The sequence below is a fragment of the Dendronephthya gigantea genome, unplaced genomic scaffold, assembly GCF_004324835.1.
Source record: "Dendronephthya gigantea isolate DGI-Jeju-01 unplaced genomic scaffold, DenGig_1.0 000031F, whole genome shotgun sequence".
Lineage (NCBI taxonomy): Eukaryota > Metazoa > Cnidaria > Anthozoa > Malacalcyonacea > Nephtheidae > Dendronephthya > Dendronephthya gigantea.
In genome coordinates this window covers 15,761-37,368 of record NW_021163041.1, presented here as the reverse complement: position 1 = coordinate 37,368, position 21,608 = coordinate 15,761, and the positions used below count along the sequence as shown (strand labels likewise).

Sequence of the window (21,608 nt, the reverse complement as noted above, 5' to 3'; positions counted from 1 at the left end):
TAGACTATACCAGCGTATAGATAAAGCAGCTGCGGCTTTAAAAGGCCTATTATCACTTTGTAGTTAAAACGGCCGCTAAATTATGCATGAAAATTATTTATGTTAAATGGAAAGAAGACGTCTGACCCAGCTTGTGGTCCACGTCCACAGAAGAGTACATATCTTATTATTACAGTCCAAATCGCTGCATCAATTATATCGTAAACATCCTCCTCGTTAATTTCACGACTTAAAACTTGCAAGAAGGCTAGATAGCACCAAATAGTGATTCAGTTTTCAATGTTGAAGTTAAAAAATGCGTGGAAAGCAACAAAACTACTTAAGAATTTCTATCCCGTGGATAGCGCTGTCCAAAATAGCGCCCCTGCAATGTATATTGTTAAAATTATTGATCAAAATTAGACAGAAAATTTAATGGACTGACAGGACGCAAACAAAGAAATGGAAATGAAATTGAAAAAATTGGAGAAAAAGAAATACGCTTCTTAATTGGCACCTTCGAGTGCAAAATTTTTTTAGCAAAAAATATTAAGGACACAATTTCGGTAGCTTGCAAAATTTACGAAAACATATACGTTACCTCTCGTCCGTTTTACTTACATTTGGCAAAAACAGGGCCGTCCTCAGGATATTTTACAGGGGGGGTGTAAGGTCATCAAAATCGACTGATCGGCGGACTCGTACCGACTACACTCTGGATGAAACTTTTTCAAGTTTATATTGGATCCGTCTATAGAGTCAAAAATATTTTTGTCTGCCGACTAAAATAGCAATTTTATCGTCTGAACCTCAGAATAAATTTAGGGGGGATGTGACACCCCCCTAAACCCCCCGTAGCTCCGCGTCTGCGTATAAAATATTAAACAAAGTATACATACATGTTTGTGATGATTCTGGTAATTGACTATCTTAGTTGGCATACCTGAAAAATGTGAAATCCCCTCTTACTTAAATACCTCAATGACTACAGTGCATTGTGAAAAACGTTTATTCAACATTTGTAATTTCAATCCTTACAAACAGGTAATATTAATGAAATATATCCATGCAAAACTATGCAGTGCTAACATAGGAGGTTTTTTCCCAGTTATAAACAGGTAATATTAATGAAATATATCCATGCAAAACTATGCAGTGCCAACATAGGAGGTCTTCTTCCCAGTTTTCTTGATAACTGCAAGAAGATCATCAGCAGAGGCATCAGATGTCACATAGACCCTTTGCTTGTCCATATCTATAGAAATGTCCTTTACGTCTGAAAATAATAAGATGCTTATCTTTGCAAATAATCAATAATATTGTTTGTATTGGTCCCCATTATTATATTTCAGATGAAGTTTAACTGTATATGTTGTATATAAAGATTTATTTTTAGATTTATACCTATTTTATACTTAAAATATACCACAACTACATGATTTTGACAAGATTTATATTTTATTAAGTATGAACTACCTTGTTTAACAAGAGCCCATTATCAAACTTTACCTTCTCTCTTCTTTAAAACCCTTTCAACTGCTCCAGAACAACCACTACATGTCATTTCCACTTCAAATTCATGTTTCTAAAATGCAAAACAAAGATATTTAAATCCAAGGGGAGAAACATTGTTTCATAACTTTGTCCATGCGAAGGTTGCCTTTTAAATAAATACATACAGCATAAGCACACTTGTTTGGAGATACTGTAGCAATGTGATACATTGCAACCATGAACAAGTCAGTTTTGTCGAAGTTGGTTAAGTTTGGCTGTGGATGAAAGCAATTTTAAACTAATTGCCTAAAAACATGTACAGCTTGCCTTAGCTTGGCAAACTTCAGGTTTAAATTCACAGCTAATACAGGTTAAGCTTTTAGAAAATTGAGGTCACAAACATACAGACTTTTAATTTTGGATCAATGGTCAAATTTTACTCAATTTAAGGAAATTGAATGTCCCTTGGAAAAATCATGTGAAAAAATTTTCACTCGTTGATCTGGGTGACTGAAAGCAATTTAGGGCAGCTGGGTACAGCCCTACAGAGCTTAAATACGAGAAGAGGCTGAGAAAACTCACTTATACAGTTATACTGACAACATCACAAAGTGAAAGCTTCGCAGGGATCGTTTCATTAATGAATTATTTAATTTTTTAGCCTTTTTTCAGTTTCTTGCACATCTTTTAGATATTGAGACCAGGAACTATTCTATTATTTGAATCAAAATGTTTGTACTTACTGTACTCATCTTGCAATTGACCGTCGATAATTATCTAATTTAACAATTTTAGTTTTCAATTTTAAAATTCCAATAATTCCAGGTCAATTAGAATTTTTAAAATTTAATGATGTAATTTTATATACTTTGGGGAACTTTTAGGGATATATTGGGGATATATATTCGGGGGAGCCCGCTCATTGTTCTTTCAGGGGCCGTCCATGTGTCGTTCTTTTCTACAGAGTTCGTCGGCGTCAACATGGTAGGTTGTTGGATGAGTAAAATATTCAAACATTCGCCCGTATCCTTAAAATAAATTATTGAAAGTTCATTACTATTACAAAGTAGAGTGTATGACTCAACCTGTTTACATTTTACCGCTACAATATGTCGTATTTCGCTATGAAATTCCTTCCTACAATTCGGTGATGAATATGAATTATAAGATATAAATTTAGGCCTGGGTACTACCTTCGTTAGTGCTATTTACTTTAGTTGATTACAGCCATTTGATGGTTTACTGATTATTTTAATTCCATGTGTGCAAGTAAGAAGGGCAACTTCTTATATAGGTACAATGATATTTAGAAACTTAGCAGTAACAAATCCTTTTGTCGAGAAATCTTGGTTATACTCACATATTTTCCTGGGCGATTAAAATTCTGTCAAATGATTAGAAAGTCCATATTTTTCAATTTTTGCAACATTAAATCATTAAGGGCAAGACATTTGGAATTAATCTCTCAGTAAAGTGAAGATATTGTTAACAATCAGGAGTTCATTAAGATTACACACTCTATGAGTTTAGTGATTGCCTTTAGGGAATGGGCCAAGGGGTTTGACTAAAGGATTGACAAAGCTTGCATCTGATTGACTTTTCAAAAATTCCAGATGAAAATATGTATGCGTTAGAATCTCACTGGCATATATTCTTAAGCATTATTGGTTGCTCTCCTCCACCTGTATTTGGCTTCATTATTTTCTAACTCATTTAGTTAGGGTGCTGATTACATGGATAGTACAAGCTGAGTTTTAGTCAGGCTTGAACATACCACTTATTAACCAAATTTGAGGTCTGTACTAGAAAAATATCAGACTGAGGTCTTGATATTTTTCCAGTATGGACTGAACATATTCAGTTAATAAGGGATTTATTATATGGCATACAGTATTTAGTTTATTTATTTATACAATGTGCTGCAGCATTGTTGCTGGCCTCAAATTTCAGTCGGTTGTTAATGTCTCTGTAGGAATATTTTCTCATTATTCATTTGGTAATTCCCACTAGACTTCTAAAAGGCGTAACAATGGACGTTCAAAAAAAGGCAGAGGGCATGTTAGGTTCATCAGGTGTACAAATTGTGCTCGGGCTGTACCAAAAGATAAAGCCATTAAGAAGTTTGTGATAAGAAATATGGTGGAGGCTGCAGCTGTTAGAGATATCTCAGAAGCTAGTGCATATGACAGTAAGTTCTGTTAAATATTATAATGGAAGTATTGCTGTTTGTTATAGCTAACAAACAACTTGATAACTGTGTTCTACAGATAAATGACTTAACAAAGGTAAATTGGCAAGTAGTTGTGTAATGCTGGTTTTTAATTTTTACAGTGTATGCTTTGCCAAAATTGTATGTTAAGCTCAGCTACTGTGTTAGTTGTGCAATCCATTCTAAAGTGGTGAGGAATCGTTCAAGAGCAGAACGGAAAATCAGAACACCCCCTCCAAGATTCCGGCCAAGAGTAAGTATTTTTTATTGCCTTCTTAGGTATTATCATTGCCTAAAGAAAGCAAGATTGTAAAAGCAACATAGTAAAAGCAACAATACTCACTGACTGTTATTAATTGGTTAACCATACTGAGTTAATCTATTCTGCTCTAGTTCTTTGAAGCCTAGATTTTTTATTTTAAATGCATGTTTGAACTTCAGAAACATTATTAATCTTTCTTCTGCTAGATTTGTATCTTAATTCACGATCACTTTCCTTTCCAGACCGATAATACTGGTCCTCCTCGTCCTGCTGGTGGAGGTCCTGGAAGAGCTCCTGGGGTTCCTGGAACAACTGCATGAATATTGTTCATTTTCACCCACAGTAAAAAGAAATAAAAGATGAAATGAAAATATTTTTGTGCCTTTTTTATAAAGTAATGAGGTTTTTTTGCTTCCTATTTCTTGAGTTGAATAATCAACAAGATATACTATCATCTATCACTTCTCGTAATAATTTTTTTGTCAGTCTGCATGACCTGTAGTTATTCGTGCATGGGTGGTCAAAAATGACATGATATGGTTGGAAGTTACCTGTTGGAATGGGCGAAGCAAGACTGAAGAGTATAAGTTATTCGAATGAACTCCCTTGCCCGGGGGCGAGAAGCAGTTGCAAGCGGTTACAGTTACTTTATTTTATGGGAAATATATTGCCTGTATTGTATTACCCGCTATATAATTCTGGGTAAATAGCGCAGCCAGTAGCTGCTTCATATTTTGCATAATGCCAATTCAATGAATAATGTCACTGAATTGCAATATCTCTGCGCATATTTTATCAGCTAGTTTGGTTATTCTTCATGCCACGCGCCAGTCCCACGGGCTAGGCGTTTTGCGGGGTTATAAACTGGTATTGAGTTTTTTTTTATAAATTAACAGTTAATTTTCGACCATCATACACTTGGAGATTACCATTTGTACTGGTAGGTAACCTTGGTAAATGGACTTGTAGTGTGGTAACTGGTAAATGGACTTTGCGTTGCAAAGTGAGTGGACGCTATCTGTCTATCAGTGCAGACCAAAGTATCAACAAATTGAAAGAATTGTCAAAAAAATTGTCAAACACTTTACTGACTTAACTTCAAAAACTTTACAATTTTTAAATTGTTGGCTGGTCGTTGGTTTTTTTTCTTCACTGGAGGTTTGGAGGAAAAAAAATCATGTAAGTAACCATGAGAACACAGTATATGCCCAAAATCTAAATGGCCTATGATATGGGTGTTCAGGTTGCAACTGCACCCCCCTGACAATTCTTCCACCAATGAGAATGCATTACGTCTTGAGTGATCAATAAACAGAACCAGTTCTTCCTGTGTTGTTCCTCTTGAGGTTCACTGCTTGACTGATTGTACTAAAAACTTGTGGCAGAACCGCACATAGTTCTCCAAACAATCTGAGCAAAAGATGCCTGCGAAACAGAGAATACGTGTCGCCAATGAAAAGCACAGCCAAAATGTTACGCAAAGGGGAAACGTATCGAAATCGTTGGTGAGTTTGCCAGGATTTGTGTCGCCTTTGCTTTGAATGCCAGTGGACAGCTATAAGCTATTGAATGATGCGATATTCACCTATTTTTTGTGAATTTTAGCGACCAAAAGATGAAAAATATGCCGTTGGACCTGTATTATTGGGATTATTTATATTTGTTGTGTGTGGTTCAGGTAAGTTGATGTTAGATTCGGGGTTTTACATCCAACAATTTATGTCACCAAATTGATGTTCATTCGATTCAATTTGAGATCGTAGTGGCTCAAATTACTTCGAAATTACACACTATTGTTTTGCTTAAATTCGCAAATTATTTCCACATTTGTGTATTAATAAAGCTCTCTTGTTTTCTAGCTCTCTTCCAAATTATTCAAAGCATAAGGATGACATAAAATTTAATTGGCAAAAACGGAATACGCAGACATATTTTTAAAACACAAACTTGAAACAAGTACGACATTGTGTCATTGGTGAATAATTATTAGGCGAAATATTTCTTCTCTTGAGATGCGAAGCAGACTGATATATTTGTCCAATACATTTTAGTAATGGCTTGAAATGTTAATTTTATATTGTAGAGTTCAGTAAAATAGTGTATTAGTTGTTTTTCAGAGAGGATTCCTGTTTCCAATATTCGTTTAATGATTAACCATGTACAGCATCAGAATTTCACATTATATCGTATATTGAAAAAATTATGTTGACATGTGTCTTGCTTTGCTTATTGGAATCTGGAAAAGCATGTGGTTTTAAATTGCAGGTTTGGATTAAGTTCACAGTATTCAAGACAGCATCTCTTCCTTGTGGTTAGGAATGTTTGGATAACATAACTCTTTTGTCATAAATGTCCCATGTACAGCAACATAGCTCTTTCTAGTATTGGCCATACATTTTAGATGAATATCTAACAGTTCTGCTTAAAAGAAGACACACGCTTAGGTGTAGAATCGAAATGTCCCCCTTAGGCTAGGATACTTTTGTGTAAGTAGCAATTAAAATGATAGAAAAGAAGGCTCTCTAATTTGCCTTTGGTCTTGGCTAATTATAATACATAGATTTGCAGTAATATGACATTCAAATTTGGGCTGGCAAGTTTATCCTCTAACAAAGTCTATAAAAAATAATAGTAACAATGGCAATTCAATTTATGCCATGGAATTTCATATTACTAGTAACTGCAAAAAGTAAGGCTGTGTACACAAACACTAATTTGCATAGCTGCTGATATTGATACAGAAATTCTGAGGATGGCATCAGAATTAATTAGTTGTGGTAACCACAATATTTGAACACAAAGGATCAATAATGCCTAATTTTTTGCTTAAATCAAAACAATTTGCAAAGCCATCCATAGCTATTCTGAGTATTCTTTATGCCTTTAGTTTAACTGCGTAAATGTTTTGTCTATGCAGATTTCAAATATAGTATTGCATTTCACTGTTATTCAAACAGGGGTATTGAATATATATTGTGTTACCTTAATATCATATCTTCCTGGTTATAATCAATGTCCACTAGCAGCTAAAAGCTAAAGCTCGAGTGTATAAATACGTAACAACTGATCTCAATATAGCTGGTTTATCTCAAAATGGACGACTAATTAGATACGGAGCATAGACTTGCGATTGTGACATCACATCATTACTGAAGAAGTTAAAGCAAACATGCGCGCTGCGATCAGTCACATTAAAAATTCGCATATTAAATAAACAAAAGTCTATTGTTATGGAGTCTTGAGAAATGCTTTTTGCCTATATCTTTTATCTGCTCTTGATGACAAAAGATTTTCACGCTGTCTTGACAGATGGAGAAGGTATGTAAGAAAAATAGATTTCGTCCATTTTCCCCCATTTCGGATTAACTATGGGATTCACTATGCTATTCTCGAGGCGATCGGAAGTCCTTTGGTAAATTTGCAAGCGCAGCGATGCCAGCGAATGAGCGTAAGGAAGAGACTGAGTGATGTTGATAAATACCAACGATAATGTAAAACTAACAATTAACACTTGCGGATTTTGGGTATCAATCAGCGCTAAGCTTAAACATGCATGATTGACTCACTGATCAAGATGAAATTTATCGGAAGCATGCAAATGATCATCGAAGAATCATTGAAATTTTACACGACAATGTTTCCATAGGGCAATGACTGAGCTTTTTCATTTTTCAGCTATTTTAATCATCGAGGTTTTACATGGCCATGGGAATGTTGTGCAAGCGACGGTAGATATCGTCGAGAACGCTATACTGATCAGAACAATTAAATTGTTACAGAACCGGACCAACCCTAACCAAACCTATGTAATTTCGGCAGCTGTCTTCTGCGCTTTGCGCGCCGACCTAAATAGAAGCTCTTTCTAAAAGACCTGTTGTATCACAGGCAGCCCGGTCACTGCTGTTACGTCATGGTTGTATATCAAAATGATGTATTTACAGAATGAAGAGTGATCTTGTGTTTAGGTGAAAATTTTGCTTTTGGTAAATCAACATGGCAGTCAAGTTTGGAAGCAGATGGCGTATCATCTCGTGCTGTTGATGGTTACAGACATCCTGATTATAGTCAAAACTCGTGTATGCAGACAAAAACACAGTATGAACCATGGTAAATGAGTGTTCTCGTGGATATTTCTATATCTTCCTAGAAATCTATTTTTCTCTTACCCAGGGTAACGGCACTGTAACTCTGCATTACCTACCACATGCACTTACCCAAACTAAGAAAGAAAAACCTGTAATTAACCGCAGTGCGTCTAAACACGGGTCTAACCAGCGTAGCAAATCTCGCTGGAGCTTTCCGTTCAAACAGAGCGCCCATGCAGCTTATATGAGAAAAAATAACCAATAAGAAACCTGCTCGAAACCTCTATACAAAACAGAGTTCCTTCTGAGAATTGTGCATGTAAATTAATTATTTTTATACTTATACGTTCTCAATCGTTCAAGTTTATTTCCATGGACTGTATAGTTGACATCTCAAATAATATCAAATCTCAAAGTGCCTAATATGATAAAATGTCATTATTTATATAGGTGGGCTGTTGATCTTGAGCACGAGTATTTTGTAACATCCGTACACATCACAAATCGCGCTGACTGTTGCTGGAGGAACCTCGTAAACTTCAATATTCGAGTTGGAGGAAATTCAACAGACGGCGGCAAACACAACCCTCAGTGTGGACCGACGTACATTTACGAAGTCGGCGCTGGACAAACACTTCCAGTAAAATGTATGCCACCTTTGTTGGGGCAGTACGTTACTGTTTCAATCACAGGAGCTCATGGAACCTTGAACTTTTGTGAAGTGGAAGTATACGGATATCAGCGTGAGTAGAACCTACGAGAAAAAGTAGCCCCCTAAGGCCCCCCTTAATAGATCAGTCTCTAGGAGACTTTCAAACCAAGGTTAGGTTTGACTATGGGACTGCTAGGATTCAACCTGTTCATTTGTAATTTTATCATTCTTTCTATACTCCACAGTGCACCCCTTTTCACTTACTTCTATGTTTTCTGTACTTGTTTCAGGCCACAACGTCTTCCGTGTCAAAGCAATATCATATGGTTCGAAAGACGTCGAGGAGCTTGGCAAAGTTAGTCAGTTAATCGTTGGTGACACCTATAATCAATATCTCTCCAGTGGAGGGCATCATGTTGTTTCTTTTAATATGACAACAGGTATGATATTATTATATTGCAACAATAGGATTTTGTACAGGGGAATGGATAGTGCGGTGATTACTCTCGAACCCAGTTGCTTACAGAAAGACTGCGGTAGTGCCTTATTATATGTAATCTTATATATAAGATGATGCAGGCCCGCGCATCTATACAACCGCAATACTCCGGTACTGTTTTGAACCATGAAAATTTTGATTTGTGTTTTCTTAATTTATTTTCCTTCCTTTTTTTCTGTTCTAGATTTTAGTTTAATTTACCCATACTCCTTTTTGAATGTCCACACTCGCCACTTTCGATCGAGAATGAGATGCCCCAGAACTTCTGGGCCGGAAGTTTTCAGTTGCGAATAAAAATTTCATTACTTTACAGGACTGTTAATCGCTTCGAAACATTTCGACACGCAGCACAACTCTAAGGTATTAACTGACATGCCTTTGTATTTAAACAATTTACCCTCGGAAATTTTTGTATTCGTAATTATGCAAAATGGAGGATGGAATTACTATCGCACATCAATACCGATGCTTAAAGACTTGAGTGGATCAGACCATATATCTGAAAAATTGGCATGGGGTGACGCGTGGGCATTGCTGGGATACAACGGGCAGTTGCCCAGTCCCTCGTGGAGAACATCGGTGATGAAAAATCTTGGATATACGCCAGCGGTAATTGAGAACGTAATTCCAAAGCTTTTAGGTAAGTTCTTAACGGGCCATGTCCGAATTTATCGTCGAAATTCTTCATTTTCAATTCATTTAGTATCAGAGACTATTGTTATTGCATAAAGTTAATCTTTAATGCATTAGTACTAGTTTGCATCATGCAGAGGTTTATGCATTAAAAAATATACGCTTTCCATATTACGTCTAAAACCACCGCCTTTATGGAAACGACAAGGACAAATGACTGACGTAATTTATGGAAAGGGTGTATTCCATTTAGCGCTCACAAGGCTAAAGGTTAGACTTTAGAGCATCAACTTAGATGCAAGTATAATAACAGTATTTCGTTAATATTTATGATAATTTATGACGGTTTTCCTGCAGTTCCACCTCGTCCACCATCATCTATCATCGTCGTGGATCTGGCATCATCTTCATTCACGCTGAGGTGGTCACGCCCTTCTGGAATTGTCACTGAGAATGAGCTGCCTCTAAATTACACCATATGCGTTAGAGGAACTGGTACTGTGGGTAGTAATTGCACAAATAATGGTGGTACTCGTATATATACAACCACTGGCTTAAAACCTCAGACTGAGTATCACGTGAGTGTCAGATCACAATCCTACGCTGGTTTTGGTACCGAAGCTGCGGTATACGTTACCACTATGAAACAAGGTTAGCCTTTGGATAATTTTGGCCTGAGTCTGAAAGAAGTGTTGTTTGCAGTGGTATTCTATCCGAAAAAATGCCGATCGAGTAAACACAAATAGCTCTATTTCTGGTCTGTTTAAGTTATACAGATTCCCAAAAAGACGTATCTGGGATCCAACTGCTCTTCGTATTACTGGATATCTGGGTATTGGTCGTTACCTAGCAATAGCAATATTATCGTCCTAATGCTCTTTTCACACCCGCAATATATGTAATTATATTTTCCCTGAATATGATTCATATCTCTGGATATTTTTGCTTGAATACAAACTCGTATTTCTCTTAATATTGCAGACACCTTTAGGATTTACGTTGAGCTTGTATCGCGCGTCAAGCCAGATACCTTGTACAGAATAGACGCTGACTCTTTCTCCAGCATTACAATCAGAGGAACACAACACAAATTTAGCCAACCAGGACATCATTTTATTGTTCTTGATCCGAAAACAGGTATAATATCTCACTATTCATTCAAAGTAGTTAATTTCACTGGCCAGGTTCCATCTCTATTTACACTGTGGTAACGGTGAATTTTTGTCAGGTCCACCTACAAACACAATTAATAACCCGATTAATATTTATATATTTAGGTATCGAACTGATGCGAGGGTCATTCAACACCTTCCAAGACGCTGGCTCGTTGACAAAAATGGCAGAGTTCTTATCAAGCATTCCTAAGCCATCAATCATTTTAATGGTGGTATATTTTCAAGCACACAATTATTATGCAGAAGGCTCTCTCCAATCTGTCTGTCCAAATGCTCCTACAAATTACACCAGTGTGAAATCATGGAGTATGATTTGTCTACATGGCTTTGGGACCCTGCCTTGGGAGACGTCTGCCACATCCAGTGGTGATAAGGGACCAGCCGTGATAAAAACTCATATTTCTCTCCCTAAAGGTGAGTTGCATGTATTTATGTTAAATTTCTGCTTAAAAAGGAGGCAAAGATAGGGAAAGTTGGATTAATTGATACGTTCCAATTTTACTAAAGATTTGCGTTGCAACGTCTTCTATATAATTAACTTCTCATCAATTGTGATATAACAACTGGCTAAAACAGACCCACCCCCGGTGTTTCTTCACTTCTTCAATTGATGTTCACTTCTTTAAGTGAGACTTTACAAATCCCTCTTTTCTAGAACGACTATGTCTCTGCTGCTTGCCTGTAACATACTTTCAATCTTTCGTAATGATCACTAAATTACATGCATAAAGTACATATATGCAGCCACAAATGATTGTCAGAATTTCGTGAGGAGCTATATTTAACCCAGTCGCTACTCTCTCCCAAGATCCATGCTATAATAATATCCTCTTTAATTTGTGTTTTAGAACTTAAAAATGCACCAGTTATACAGAACGTCATCGTTACCAGCTCTAGATCGTTACAACTGTATTGGATATCACCAAGTACAGACGAATACACAGGAAGCATCTTAAACTACCAGATTTGCTATCAAAAGTCAACTGATCAGACAAACTGCTCTTTAGTATCTGTGAGCGTCAATCTAACCCAGGCTGTGATAAGCAGCTTGCATCCATTCCAGGAATATGAAGTGAAGATACGTGGGGTTGTTGCACTAGGATATGGACCTTATTCAAATTTATTTACATCCACCACACATGAAGCAGGTGATGAAATCATATTATAATGCAAGCAGAAGAGACTGTATCGATTATCCAGACAAAATTCGTTAATGTTAAATATTTCTCGTTTGGTCTGACAAACAGAACCGAGCAGTGGCCCAACAAACTTAGTTTTCCCTGACGTAAGCAGTACCTCGATCTTCTTATCTTGGTCGAGGCCACCAGAGCAGGAAAGAAATGGAATCATATTACACTACAGTGTATATTGTCATTCTGATGGGGGCACAAATGACCCTTGCGGAAATGAAACGATCACAAGCAACATGTGGTATCGGGCCAGTGGTCTCAAGCCATATCAGGAAATAAGATTTGAAATTAAGGCAGCTACGTCTGTGGGTTTTGGCCCAGCGACAGTCGCCTACGAGAGGACGTTGCAAAGTGGTATGTACTATGTACACCATGTAATCAGATCATTTTACTGGCTGAAGGCTGAAGCTCTCACCTTCCTGCATGTTTGCATGCTTCGATTCTTTAATGTAACCTGTGTATATATATCAGGGATCCTGCTCACAGAAAAAGTGCAATATAATACTGTTATTGTGGACGGTAAAATCTCAAATGAAGAGTTGGTAATTTATAAATTTAGCCTTTAGGACTGAACCATTAATTAAATTATTACCGGTACCGGAACCAGTTGATTTGGTAGTATTCCACACTTTCGAAGGCAGGAATAACTAACCATATAATTATTTATGTGCCCTTAGGATTGGTTTTTCTCGGCAAAATTAAATTCTTTATTAGTCCTGGGACTGATTGATCCAGGTCAAGTTTTCTCGAGTGTAAACACGCTCAACCTTGGTTAGTTTGACTTAGAGCGAATCAGTAGAAGCAGAACTCATTCTAATTCTGGTTGGGTAAGTCTACACTCGAAATGGCTGACCCAAGTTTGAGTCACTTATTAACTTTGGTTAGTCCGAGACCCTGTGTACGAGGTTGCGTAGCGTTCTGGGTTAAAGGAAATGCTCCGGTCCTGATGGTAATTTTTCTGAATGTTTACAAGCCTGGATAAAATTTTTATGTTCTTTTTCCCCCATCTCACCTAAACAACCAAGATATTGTATTATTTTTTTTTCCAAATAGCCCCAGATGGCCCACCTAATGAAGCGCGTACGACATTTGTGCAAGCCACGAAAATGTCGTTGTCGTGGTCACCTCCAGATCCAGAGTTATGCAACGGAATAATTGTTAATTATAGCATTTGCATTCGGGTCCACAGCTCGTCCCCAGTTCCTTGTCTGATGGAAATTATGCTTGATAAACGAATGGATTACACTGTTACTAATCTTAAACCTTACACGAAATATGGCATTGAAATATCTGCTGGTACAGAGGCTGGTTTTGGTCCACCTGCGATGCTTGTCAACACAACTTTACAAACAGGTACTGCGGAAGACGATACATATTGTGTTAATAATAAACTTGGGACTTGAACAATTGCATTATACCAAAACAATAAACTTGCAAAACAATTTGCGACCTACTGACAGATTATTAATGTTTATTGATCTACTCTCTATCATTTTAGCACCGTCGGTCCCTCCAACAAATTTACAAGTTACGTATTTTACTCATAATGTTATTGACGTGGCATGGTCATCACCAGACCACTCTGAAATAAACGGGATTTTGACCCAGTATTCAGTCTGTATCAGAAAACAGTCATCTGATTCCTGTCTACATGAAGTTACCGTCCCACCCACACGGACATCGTACAGGTTTAGCGATCTTAAGCCATACGTTGTGTACAGCATTGAAATCAGTGCAGCCACGTTGGCAGGATATGGACCACAGGCAAACATTTCGCAAATAACAGAGCAAACTGGTATGATATATAGTATTATAAGCAGTATTCTTTGCATCTTAAAAGGTCGCGGGTTAAAGGACTGGACTGTTCTGGTTTGAGTATTCTTTTTTTTATCCCGCGGGACTTTCTGATCATAATCTGGTTAACCCATTTTTGAAATACGTCGTTTACAAAATTAGAGATTCTTGTATTTCATACTTATTTATCGTGTTGGAAACGTCAAAGCACTCTCTGTGCGTCTTTATCACTTTTTTAGAACCGAGTGGACCGCCAACAGGAAAAAGTGTGATATTTGTGAACGAATCGGCTATTAGTTTTTCTTGGTCGGAACCAGAACCAGAATTACAAAATGGTGCTATAATTCACTACCGTGTGTGTATACGAGAATATGGTATCGCTTTTACGTGTACCAGAGCAACACAAGTACCAGCAAGTGACCGGAATAACTACACGTTTGGTGGTCTGAATCCGGTGAAAGAATATGTTGTGTCGATTGAAGCTGCTACTAAAGTGGGTTTTGGTCCACCAGCGTTTCTTCAAAAGACTTCAGGTATAAGAGTTTCCATTCATGAGACAATCGTGCGAAACTAAAACCACAATTTTTAGATGCAAATTTCAATTTTATTCTATCCAACGAAACAGGATTTTTCTCCTCTTTTATAACATATATAATTATAATTCTTCGATTGCCAAACTAAATCCCCACATATAATTCTAAAATTTGGACACTCTAGTTGTGACACTTAACATGGCGCGAAAGCCGAAAAATGCCGAAAACAGATGTTGGGAGTATAGTTCCGAGTATTTCCATGCAGCTTGCACGGTGCTTTTTTCAGTAAAGTACAAACAATATATGACTCTTTTCAATTTGGTTAAACGCAGGAGAGTGCGATCTTCCCATCCTGCACAGTGGAGGTCACGTTGCTGACGATAGTTTTAGTGCAAGTGGGTTTCTCAGTAGAAATTACGAACCTTACCAAGCCCGTATCGACAATTACCTGCCATGGTGTGATGAAGGAACCAGAAACATTATTTATCTACAAGTTGACTTGGGTGGACCGCTCAAGATTTTGGGCGTTGCAACGAAGGGTCACAGACAACATTGGGAAAGTTGGGTGTCTTCATATAAAGTTTTTTATAGCATGGACGGGGTGGAATGGAAATATGTTAATGTTAGCGGAAACATGGTCAGTATATAAAAGTGTAAAACTTAATGTCAAGCTGTATATATATGCATGTCTAGTATGCATGTCTACTATGTGTTGCATGTCGTTATGAAAACATAGAATGGGAATTCCAGCCATTTCTCGAAGTACTGGGATATTAATCTTTATCCTGTACCCTTAAATTCTAATTGTATATCTAGCTATAAATTCTATATCTCCCTTTAAATTCTAATTGGGCAAAGCGATTTAGCCAAAAAGGTTTTATTAAGCACGAATTGAACGAGACGAAAATCGTTGCAAATTTCGACTTCTGGACCATTGGTGAAAGCAAAGCGACTATTTAATTGTAGAGCTATAAGTACGCGAGTGAAATGTACAAAGTGCCGCGATAAGTGATTAAACAAACGATTTGTTTGCTTTACCCACGAAACGTGAATGTTTGGCATCATCTCTTCTCATAGAATTGAATGTCGTTTTAAATCACCCATTCCTTTTTCCATTTCTCAGGTGTTGACGATGCCCAAACTTTTTTATTAAATTGTTTTGCATATTTTGTAGGTCATCAAGGGAAACAACGGCAAGGGGGAAGAGGTTAAGCATTTTCTAGACAACTCGGTTGTAACTCGATTTATTCGGTTTCAAGTTCACACCTTTGTGGGATTACATCCTTGTATAGGCGTAGAAATATATGGATGTGCACCAGGTAAAGTTAGAGTTTACATGTTTGTTAATTGACAATACCAAACGTTATAATGCATGGTTGATTATGTCCTTGTACTCTAGCTATCAAGCCAACGAAAGCGTCAGTAGTCAATAGAAACAAAGATTTGATCGAAATCGGATGGACACCATTGCCATCAGTAATTGCTAGTGGAAAAATCTTTGGCTACAAAGTCTGTCATAAATTATCGTCATCTCTCTTACCGTGTGAAACCTCGAGTTACGTTAGTCACACTGCTTCAACCTACTCAATTGGACATCTAACACCATACACTGACTACAGTTTTGAGGTTTCCGCAGGCACCATAGCTGGATACGGTCCACCTGTGGTACTTCATGCAAAAACACTGGAATCAAGTAGGTTAATCAAAATATAAAAATGTCTTCAAAATATATCATCTTAATTTTTAAAACGAAACTGATCAGATAATACATTCACCTTATACAACTTTTTACTGCATGAGTGTGAACTGTTTAGCCAAATTTCTATGATTGAAGAATATAAAACCTACAAGCGTTTACGAGATTATCTGATAGCTATTATTGGTTTTTTGTTTTATTTTTGCCGGCCTTATAAATCCATTATATAGTCACTCTTTCATGATAACAGTCAACACTTTTATTCTGATCATCACTGTTCTTAATAAGGATATATCTTAGTCTGTTTATTGTGACTCCACGTATTTTTTGCACATAGGTCCGAGTGGTCCTCCACGTCTCGTTATGACCAAAGATGTTACTCCAACAAGCCTAAAACTCGTATGGTCACCCCCGGAAGAATATCAACGCAGAGGTACTATCACAAAATATTTTTTATGTTACCAGGAAGACAACGTGCAAACAAAATGTACAGAGTCAGTGCAAGTTCCTGCGGAGCAGCTTTCCTACGATATTACACAAGGTTTGCGACCTAATACGAGGTATATGCTCGTTGTTTCTGCAGCAACCGCTGCTGGCGAAGGCCCTAGAACTGTTCTTTATGAAACTACACTTCCCACAGGTGAGTTCCACTCTCTATTTTCCCGGAAATCTTCCTTGTGGACAGTGATAGTCATAATAAAATTTTCGTAATTTTTTTACAGTTCCGTCTGGTCCACCAACGTCAGTTTATGCATCCAGGTTTGGTCCAAGGATCGTACAAATATTTTGGCGGCCTCCGGAGGCTAAGAAACAAAATGGTGTCATAATTGGCTATCGTCTTTGCATAAAGGAAAAGAGTTTCACGACTCCTTGTCGTAAATATGTCACATTACCAGAAACACAGCTAATGCACACGATTGACGGATTGAAACCATACACTTTGTACAATATCCACGTTGAAGCGAAAACAGCTCTTGGATATGGGCCCGCACACTATTTTGATTATCGAACTGGACAAGCAGGTATGCATTGCAATTCAATCACTCCTGTCTTTTGCATTGCTAGTTATCATTGCTGCATGGCTTCTTCTGAGGGGCTATCTATAAAAGTTGCTGTGAAGGACTATACTGTAGTAGTTGTGAGGTTGACAATGCGTCGAGACGCTGTTTTGGGGAGGGGATTCCCCATGGCCATGATGCATCGTCAATGTCGACACACCTTCGAAATGCCTAATTGATTATATACGGTCATCAAGCTGGTAACAGATGAACTCGTTACTTAACTTTTATTTAATTTCATAACAGAACCATGTGCTTATTACACCCATGCAGATACGGAGCCCTTGACTCACACGGTTGATCATAAAATTTTGCACACATAATGTATAAAAACAGCAATTGGTTCTGTGGTAATTTATAGCCGATTATATTTTTCATTAGCGCCATCTGCTCCACCAAAGGATGTGACAATCAGATCTACCACCTCGAGCTCAATTGAAATCATATGGACAGCTCCTGATATAGAAAAACAGAATGGCATTTTAGCTATGTATGAAGTCGTCGTCTATCAGGAATTGTCTGATTCAAAAGTTGAGAAAATTTCCAGCTCCTCTATGAGTGCCAACACCACTATTTGGAAAGTCGACAATTTAAGCCCTCTAACTGATTATATATTCCACATTAAAGCTGGGACTGTGGAAGGATTTGGCCCAGCAGTTATTGTTCATAAGCGCAGTGACGGTAGGCTGACACTTTATTCTATACGAAGGAAAATGAGTTAAGCCTTATAACTTTCACGAGTGACTGATTTTGGTCACAAAATGTGCCATTTTTCTTCAGTTAGACTAGAAAATTAATCAAAATCAACCATCAATGCCTTTTAATATCCCTACTGATCTATAGTCTTGATGTTCGTATTCTTAGGTCGTATACCAAAAACAGGCAAACATTCTGAAGGTAAGATATCCATCCCTAACCTCTATGGCAAACAACTATAGCAAACAACTATAGCAACGTACACAATGATAGATGCAACGTGACAGATGCATCTTTTCTTAAATGATTTAACAGCTGTAAATGTAGATACGTTCCAATATAACCAGGGAGCAGCGTGGCAGCGTCTTCAAACAACTTAGCATCAAATGTGGTATAACTACTGCCTAAAATATAGACAAAACATTTCTCGACGTTTCGACCGGAGGGCCTTTGTCAGGGGAGTTAGTATGAGAGTTAGTACCTCAGGTCGAAAAAAAATTTTCATATGTAAGAAAGTTCAGTACATGATTTGTATTAATAGCACTTTGCTTATGTGTTAGGTAAATTCACAGCGGGAGGAATTGCTGGTGGATCCATAATGTTGGCTGTGCTAATAGCTGGATTAATACTCAGCATTTTATGGAACAAAGGGATGCTACCTTATACTAGGTATATATACTCTCAGGCAATCTCAAAAATGGTTTGCTATTTCAGTTCCTACTGAACAGTCAGGTAATATTACGATCTTTCCAAAGAATGGAGTGTATGTGCCACCTTGACTACCGAGGATTTCGAATGGAAATTTTTTTTATTTGTTTTATGCTGGGTGATTCAGAACGCGAAAACTGAAACTTGAATCAGAAGAAAAACAAAGACGCAGGAGACGAAAACAACGTCGACGTAAAAGGAGGAGGGATACAAGGTGTGTGCATATCCTGGGTTTTTTAACAGGGTGAATAGAATTATTTTTCATGAATAAAATTTATTAATTGAAAAATTTTCAACATATTTTAAGCACACCTAGGCCTGAGGCGGTAAGAGCAGAAATTCATGAAACGAATTCAATATATTCAGAGTTGAATGACTATGATGCCCCAAAGAAAGGTAGGTTGATTCTTGACATTTATCTTAAATCTCGCGCAAAGACAAGTTAATTTTCTCCCCTATTTCACCTAAGAATAAATTGCAAAAATGAATTTTTAATAATTATTTCAGTATTAATCATTTTACAGCAATAAATACTGCTCATTGCTATATACGCTCGAAAATGTCTACATTTTTAGTGCGCAAACATATCACAGCTGAAGAGCTGTATGGAACAACAGCATGTGAAGACATTTACAGTAAGGGAATAACGCCAACTCCTCCAGGGATATATGCTCCTATCCCAAACGTCCTTAGTCATGATATTTATGGAACGTCGGTCGCTACGTCCTCCTTCAGCAGCGCACCACGGCAGACAGATATTTACGGCATTGCCCCAGCGGGAATGATTGCTGGAATACAAAAATCAAATACCATTCTACCGCCAATTGTCGCCCAACCGTCAGTGCTTCCTCCGCCTATTCCTTTGGAAGCAACTTTGTCGTCTGTTTTTATTGATCTCTCATCTACAAAACTTGACAGTCCCGATTCCGGTAACCTCTCATCACGTTCTAATACCATTTTAAATTCTTCACGTGCTCTATCAAATGCAACATTTCTATCTGCATCCCAAATGGGCACGTCTAATCAAGTGGCCAGAGGTACTACATCAACCACCACTATTCCACAACCATCTCAATTCAGCCAAGTTTTTTCTCATGCGCCAACACCACCCGCGATAAGGGTTGATAAGATGGCTTCGAGTACAAACGCTTCAGCCTCGGCGATATCCGATGCGGTCACGGCGACGAAGACAGATGTCGTTGAATCCAATTCATCACCGATTGCTCATCGTACTGCCTCGCTAAATGATCGGCAAAGGTCTCATATTACTGCTGCTTGCCCTAAACTTATTGCCCAACCTGTTCCACATCAACCATCTATACCTGTGCCGTCAATGAAAAAGAAATCGGTTTCTACAGTTCGTTCATGATTCGGAGATTTTTGTATCGTAATTCATCACCCAACATCCTGATCTTGTATTGTAGTACCTGGTCTGAGCATCGATTTGTAAATGATATGTATAAACAATTGTAATGTATGAAAAAATTACACCGCTCAAAATCGGTAAATTATTAAAGAAGGACCAAAGCAACAATCGTAATTTACGTTAATTTTTCGAAATTTTAAAGTTCGGTTCAAAATAACCTAGTTTGAAACTAAGTGCAATCCATACTTTGAACTATTTCAGCATTGGTAACGGTGGATTTTAACCCAAGTGGAATTACATTGTCATTGTTTTATGAAAAAAGTATATTTGTAGAAGCTCATTTACGTCAAGATTTGGTATATGGCAATGATTAGTAAGTTTTCCTTTGCACAACAGTTGAACTTTTAAAACAGGCTAGTACTACACAGGATGGTGTGGATTGGGTCAGCAACTTCACTTGACAAAAAAAGGAACCAGATCTGTTTTTAAATAAGTCTTTATGAGACAACTACATACATGACAGTGAATTTGGGATTTGAGACTGGTAGCTGCTGGAACACCAAATACAAAGGGATGTGAGGTATAGTATGTTCCGACAGCTACCAAGTACCAACCACCTATATTTTACATCATCGAAAGAGATTTATATAGAAGAAATTACGAATTGTAGTAAGTATATTTTTTCAGCTGCAATCATACTACACAAAGTCCTGCCTTTACAATTACAATAGGCCAGAAAAACATTGCTAATGTTTATAAAGGTGACAAATAATTTTTATAACCCATCTTGAATATCCTCAACCACTTCATAAAAAAAAAAATATATATATATATATATATATATATATATATATATATATATATATATATATATATATATATATATATATATATATATATATGTATGTTAGCAGCTTGGTCTGTGACTGAATGTATTTTTGTAGCCCACAGGGAGCACCACACTAGGATAATATTCAAAACCAATGCCATGCTCAAATTTTTTAATAAACATTCAGGTTACAACTGAATATTTCAATGCTCAAAAATCTTCCAGGCTTGGAATACCTTAAGATAGATTACTGAGTTCCATCTTAGGTTCACCATTCACACACTATTACAGGATGTGACTATTGAATCTATTATTAATAGATCATGATCTATCTGCTCATTCATTGACACTAAATATTGACAGGGCAATCAGTGAGTATGTCCAATTTGTAGTGATGGGCGATACCAGCTTTTTCAAATCGATACAATACTGCTTCTATACAAAATTTCAATACTGATACCAGAAATTTGAGCCATTTTTTACCGTTTGTAATTTCATATCCCATACCATAATGTGCATTTATTCACTCACATTTTGGGTTTTTCCTTTGGTTTTTTCGCAAATGAAAAATGGGCAGAAATTATTTTGATAGGTAGCATATAATTAAAGAAGTAAAAAACAAAAAAGTGACGAACAAAAAAAAATAAATCAAATTTTTTATACTTTTTGGTAGAAACGCTGATCTAAAATACTGTAGGCTCAGTATCGAAATTTTGCGACTACTTGGTCAAGTATCGATATTTACTGCAA

The 21,608-nt window shown here is 37.1% G+C and overlaps 3 protein-coding genes across 3 annotated transcripts; 2 read left to right on the top strand and 1 right to left on the bottom strand.

Annotated features, from left to right (window-relative positions):
• Positions 1-972: 972 nt before the first annotated feature.
• On the bottom strand, positions 973-2,324 carry LOC114524589 (copper transport protein ATOX1-like). Its single transcript, XM_028545715.1, has 3 exons — positions 2,217-2,324; positions 1,489-1,564; positions 973-1,255 (listed from the first exon to the last, which is right to left on the bottom strand). Exons 1-3 carry the CDS (start codon positions 2,223-2,225, stop codon positions 1,128-1,130), a joined length of 213 nt encoding a protein of 70 aa, XP_028401516.1. The 5' UTR covers positions 2,226-2,324; the 3' UTR covers positions 973-1,127.
• A 59-nt stretch (positions 2,325-2,383) lies between these two features.
• On the top strand, positions 2,384-4,315 carry LOC114524588 (40S ribosomal protein S26-like). The gene is made up of 4 exons (XM_028545714.1): positions 2,384-2,457; positions 3,484-3,661; positions 3,805-3,935; positions 4,187-4,315. The coding sequence occupies exons 1-4, from the start codon at positions 2,455-2,457 to the stop codon at positions 4,262-4,264; spliced, it is 390 nt and encodes a 129-aa protein (XP_028401515.1). The 5' UTR covers positions 2,384-2,454; the 3' UTR covers positions 4,265-4,315.
• A 2,739-nt stretch (positions 4,316-7,054) lies between these two features.
• LOC114524567 (phosphatidylinositol phosphatase PTPRQ-like) lies at positions 7,055-20,162 on the top strand. Its single transcript, XM_028545683.1, has 25 exons — positions 7,055-7,262; positions 7,910-8,051; positions 8,480-8,772; positions 8,972-9,121; positions 9,494-9,820; positions 10,171-10,464; positions 10,795-10,950; positions 11,091-11,402; positions 11,837-12,136; positions 12,236-12,532; positions 13,232-13,531; positions 13,677-13,973; positions 14,212-14,505; positions 14,838-15,142; positions 15,680-15,824; positions 15,905-16,198; positions 16,539-16,634; positions 16,785-16,841; positions 16,924-17,223; positions 17,641-17,940; positions 18,124-18,156; positions 18,516-18,624; positions 18,791-18,877; positions 18,971-19,059; positions 19,239-20,162. The coding sequence occupies exons 1-25, from the start codon at positions 7,190-7,192 to the stop codon at positions 20,030-20,032; spliced, it is 5,844 nt and encodes a 1,947-aa protein (XP_028401484.1). The 5' UTR covers positions 7,055-7,189; the 3' UTR covers positions 20,033-20,162.
• Positions 20,163-21,608: the final 1,446 nt, after the last annotated feature.